This window comes from Dendrobium catenatum, unplaced genomic scaffold (assembly GCF_001605985.2).
Source record: "Dendrobium catenatum unplaced genomic scaffold, ASM160598v2 fragScaff_scaffold_621, whole genome shotgun sequence".
In the NCBI taxonomy this organism is placed as follows: domain Eukaryota; kingdom Viridiplantae; phylum Streptophyta; class Magnoliopsida; order Asparagales; family Orchidaceae; genus Dendrobium; species Dendrobium catenatum.
Genome location: NW_021319083.1, coordinates 5,533,344 through 5,539,241, shown reverse-complemented (window position 1 = coordinate 5,539,241; position 5,898 = coordinate 5,533,344). Strand labels below are relative to the sequence as shown.

Sequence of the window (5,898 nt, the reverse complement as noted above, 5' to 3'; positions counted from 1 at the left end):
TATTGTTTATGTAATGCACTATTTTACTAGCTTCCATATCATACTATTCTAATATTTTATCGATTTTATTGCTACTAGAAGTGTTTATTATTTCTGCATAAATTCATGACCATATTGACTGCTATAATTATGAACTGATTGACAACAAGCATATGACTTCTTTACCATACTCTGAGTTTAGATTTTGGATTTAGTGACTGATTGGATATTCTAGCTTATTATATATTGTTTAAATAATTTCTGGTCATGGCAGATGATCATGAGTGTGAGATAGATCAGTTACAAGGATCCTCAAGTTTTATTTTTTTTTTATCTTTAGTTATTTTCTTATAGTCAGGAGCATATGATAGATCATAAGTTGTGCTTGTGTAATTCTTGACTATTGTATATGATTTTTGGAGTATATATACATATGTATTTTGATGTTTTTATCAATAAAAATTAATTTTTGTTGCTAGTTTATTATTGTTAAAAGAATTTAGATAGCTCTCATGGTTATTATTATAAATTATAAAAGATAAAAGAATAATTCTTCCAGATTTCATTTTGGGGTATGACAATTATGTTGGGCCTAGCCCTTAGGCTCTACAATATTGGTCTACGGTGTTGTGCATCGTTCTTTCTAGAATTTTAGTTTTTGAAGGGAGCGTTGTAATGCTTGGTCTCTATGTACCGCGGTTCTAAAAATATTTGAATAAATATCAATCTACTCATTTTCACCAAATGAAATCCATTTTTTCTCTTAAGCTACTAGTTAGACAAAGAGAGAGAAAGTAAATTTTCTAGAGAGAAAAAGTAGATTTTAGGTGGCTCTGGATCATTTTTGTACATCATGTCAATTTGAAAAATTATTTAGATTAAAGTAGGTTATGTTTTGTCTATCTCAATTTTTAATAATTTAGATTTTTTAATGTTTTAATTAAAGTTTTGATGAAAAGTGGGTATATCCAATCAATCGTTAAAATTTCACCATGTAACTTTTGATGCATTTCAGTTGTCAATATTTTGCACATTTGATATTTTATTTCTGAATTTTCACTAGACAATTCTAAAAATATGCCATTTTTACATTCTAAAAAAATATTATGATGTCAAAAAATAATTTTATAGTATAATAAAACCTATGAAATATAACTACATATAATATGTGGTAATTTGATAAATTTCTAAATTTATGAAATTTTGTGTGCAGGTTTCCCTAAAAAATTTTTGTACTGCCAATAGGCAATTTTATGAAAATTCTACGATGACTTTGATGTTGTTATTTTATCTGAATATACAATTATTTTTATGTTTATATATTTGAAATATGTGAGTTGGCGAAGCTTTGATGATATGTTGGAGATTTTATTGAGCTATAATATCTTAGTGAGAGTCATAGCGTCTCAAATTTTGAATATCTAAGTGTTATGCACTATGAGTCATAATGGGCATGAAATCTAAATTTTGTATGTGTTGAAAGGTATAAGGGTATGAGGGAAATGAATGTGTTTTGCTATGAGTAATCAATGTGATGTGTTTATTGTTGCTTATGAATTGATGTGATAGATTTATAGTTTCCTATTTTATAGATATTCGCTTATTATGAGTGGTCTATTTAAACTTCTATATAGATGAATTTATTTTATTATTATTTACTTCATTTCTATTGTTTATTATTACCAATTTGGTAAGTTCAATGTGACACGCTAAGTTGTGGTTCCTTATGCCTGTTTTTTGCATTTATTTTAAGTCAATATAAGAGGAAGGGGCATGCATATTAAGTACGGATAAGAGGGACGGGCAGATTAAGTAGAGAAAAGTCGTAGGTTTCGAGATCTATGTTTGCATAGGAATGTTTGTTTAGATTTTGACAGTCATGGCCACTTTCTGTTCTATTTTGTGATGTATGCCATGTACTGTTTCTATATTGTTATTTTGATTATATACATTTTTGAGATTAATGAAAAAAGAATTTTAATGATGAGTATTTATGAAGTTACTTAAAATTTTAGTGTTGTATAGCCTGTAATTTAAATATATGAGAACTCTGTAATTTTCTGCAATTCGATCTTAGGAATTCTGTCATGTTACAATCTCTCACAGTATGACTTGTTTTTCTTATGCATTATAACGAGTCGAATTGTGACACAAATAACACTTCCTCCCATCATAAACCAAATTTTCATTACCATCACGTATGTCCCAGGTTACCAATATACCATTACACACGACCACAAGAGAAGTGGGAGTGCATTCCTTCTCAAGATCCTCCCAACCCATCTATTAGTGACGATGAATCAAAGTTTTTATATAAATTAGTTAAATAATATTATAAAATTTCACCCCTGGCCTCCTTTAAGAATTTGGCACAAAGTAGTTGAAATGATCAAATATATTCAATTTCACTCGACTTGGCCAATTTAAGGTTATTTAGACATCTATTTAAACAATATAAATGCATTCATAATTTGCGCGACACTTTGAATTTTATTTATAGACTATATATCATATTATTTCATATATATACAAACTATTCTTTTATCCAAATACATTAAGTTTTAAAAATTCATTAAGTCAATTCTTACAAATTTATCCATTTATTTGCTTCCTAAGAATAAGATATATTATTTCTTAAAGACCAACCCGACCTCTATGCTTCAGTGAATCAATTGACTTCTTCCGCTCCCTCCTCTTCCATATTTTCTACAAGGCCCACCACCATCCGTAATTTCACAGCAGATTCTCCACTATCAGAACCTTTCGCTATCCCAAGAAACCTCGACACGCGTCTTCTCTCTACCCTCTCCAGACTCCTTAGGACCTTAGCCAATATATATCATGAACCTCTTCTATTACCTCTAAAGCTAACTACAGAGAATTCAAGCTCTGAACTATTCAGAGAGAATATGAGCAGCTTTCAGCTTCCAGGCTTCCGTTTCTACCCAACTGAAGAAGAGCTTCTCTCCTTCTACCTCCATAATAAGCTCAATAACTTGCGCAGTGATATGGAACGCGTTATTCCTGTGGCCGATGTGTTCTCCCACGAGCCATGGCAACTCCCTGGTAAACTCCTCCTCCTCATTCTACATGAACCTGCCAGCGCTTTAATATTTTATGCATAAATTAATGTTGAAATAAGTTAACTTAATGGTATATATTGTATTGTTTTCATTAGCTGTGTGCAATTGTGCTTCTTCATCATTCATGACATGAACAGCTAAAATATTTGATAAAAAACCTCATTAAATTTATTGTAATTGTTCTATCATTATGTGTAATTCATTAAACATGTATATCAGTGTTTCTTCGTGTATTTTTCTATCTATTTTTCTCAAAAAAGTTTATCTTTTGCTTGATGATTACCAGAGCTATCAGGAGAGCCATGCGTTCAAGACAAGGAGCAATGGTTCTTCTTTTGCCCACAACAGGAGAGAGAAGCCAGTGGTGGCCGGCCTAGCAGGACCACCACCACCGGCTACTGGAAAGCCACCGGTTCGCCCATTCCAATATATTCCTCCACTAAGCATCGACTCGGAATGAAGAAGACCATGGTCTTCTACAACGGTCGGGCTCCAACGGGCGAAAAGACCAAGTGGAAAATGAACGAGTATCGCTTGTTCGATGACCATGCCACCACCTCGACCGCTGCCGCCGCCGCCTCCGCGGCCTCCGTGTCCGGTGTGACTCTGAAGGTATATACATCTACCCGGTGATCAGTACTTTGTTTATAAATGGCATTTTTATAATAAAGCAATTAACTCTTGACTTTGCAGCTTCGAGCTGAATTCAGCTTGTGCCGGTTGTACACTGGATCAGGCAGCCTGAGATCCTTCGACCGCCGGCCTCCGGCGACCGACGACCCGGCGAGTACAAGCGAGTTGAGGTTGCCGGAGGGCGGAGCTACTGAATTGGGGAAGAAACCAAGATTGGTCTGACAATGATCATTGTACTGTGTATTTCGGAAAATTTCATATCAGATATTTTTTTATTTATTTGAAATGAGTAATTTGTATTGCACTGAATTTAAAGTATTTATAAAAAAATTTAAAACTATATTAATAACAAAATTGAACAAAATATTCTGACTCAATTTTTGTATGTATCTTGGGATTATAGATTTGAATTATTTTTACAAGAATATTATCAATAAGTTATTAAAATAATATTTAGATTAATTAAATATGAGTTTTTAATTAAAATATATATTATTTATACTTAATATAAATTCTATTTTATTCTCATTAAACCTTTGTTTCAATAGTCATTCTATTGATTCGATTTGCTACTTTTTTTGTTGCTTAGAATTAACTTAGGCTTCGTTTGGGACAGTTTTTTTATTGCTTTCTAAAATGAGGTTTTAGTACAAATTTTTTTATTTTTAAACTAAAACTCCATTTTAGAAAGCAATAAAAAAGCCATCCCAAACAAAGCCTTAGTGTTTGATTGGTTTATGATTAATTAATTAAGATGAAAATCAATATTCAAAGAAACAAAGGTTTGCAGTTTCAAAGGGCCTGTATTTTATAATATTGATTGTAAAGTTCATACGAGAAAAATAACTTAGCAATTTTAATTAAAAATTAGTTTTTTCTTACAAAATTTTTTAAAAAGTCATACGAATCGAAATAAAAATAATCTTTTGAAAATAAAAATAAAAAACTGCCTGTCAAATAAATATTATATTTTACTAATTATTTTTCTTATTAAAAAAAACTTAAAAAATTTATTTCAAACAAAACCTATAAGTGATTCTACATTTTTTTAGAGTAACAAATTTAAATAAAAAAAGCGTTAAGTAAGAATTCATTGATTACCCATCGGGCTTAACTTGGTTAGTGGGCGAGCCTGATTACGAATTTCCCAACCTAAGTTCGATTCCTCTCTCAAACTGCTCGCCTCCTTAGAGGGTAGAAGGAAAGGGTGGGCCCGACGTCTATGGGTTGGATGCTGCTAAGTTCTACTGAAGAATTAATTATGCCATCAAACACCTCCTAAAAAAATGATAGTGAAAAAAAATATATATATACATAGACTGTGATAAGAAAAAGAAAGAAAAATAAAATAAAATAAAATAAAACAAAACAAAATATAGTGTGAATTCTGACGCAAATTCCAGTCTCGGGAAAACAGCGTGGGCAAGATATCGTCACGAAGGCTAGATTCCCCTTGACTGGACAACATGAGGACTTCCTCCCATTCGGGTGGGTCCCATATTTGCTTCATTTAGGAGTCTTGCCCACATTTTGGCTATTTACTTTGGAGCATTGAAGAGACCCACCGCCACAATTTTTTCATAATATTTCATAATTATAGTTGCGAAGAAATATACAGCACAATTTTTTACAGTAACTGCAGTTTATTTTTAACTAGCTTTTCAAATTAAAAGGCTATTGTAGAGTTTCACATTGGTGGCATTGGCAGAATTTGAGTATAATTTTGTTGACAAAAAATGAATGTAGTATAAAATAAATATAGTGTAAAAAATATAAATTATTTGGATAAATATAATGTAAATGGAGGTGAATATTTTTTTTATTTGATTAGAAGTAAATGAATATAGTGTAGAGTTCGACGATGGTGGGCGGTGGTGAGTGGCGGTGGGTGGTGTTTGGCGACAACAGCAACGATGGTGGTGGCTACAACCGACGGTGATAGTTGACGGAGGCCAACAGTAGGTGATGGCTGGCAGAGGTGGAGGTTTGCGGCAAGTTGGCGACGATGGTGGTTAGCAGGCAGCAGCTGATAGCAGGTGGTGGTGACCGGAGACCTGGTGGTGGTCAGCTGCAATGACCGACGACAGATGTCAAGTAAACTTGCTTGTGGTGTAATTTATAAACAGTTCTTGCTCAAAATTGAGTGAGTTTAATTTACCTCAAAAAAGAATTAAAATGATTTACACTACATTTATTTTACTTT

The 5,898-nt window shown here is 32.5% G+C and overlaps 1 protein-coding gene across 1 annotated transcript; it reads left to right on the top strand.

Moving 5' to 3' along the window:
• The first annotated feature begins 2,888 nt into the window (after positions 1 to 2,888).
• Positions 2,889 to 3,917, top strand: LOC110092208 (NAC domain-containing protein 90). The gene is made up of 3 exons (XM_028695344.1): positions 2,889 to 3,045; positions 3,349 to 3,647; positions 3,756 to 3,917. Exons 1-3 carry the CDS (start codon positions 2,889 to 2,891, stop codon positions 3,915 to 3,917), a joined length of 618 nt encoding a protein of 205 aa, XP_028551177.1.
• Positions 3,918 to 5,898: the final 1,981 nt, after the last annotated feature.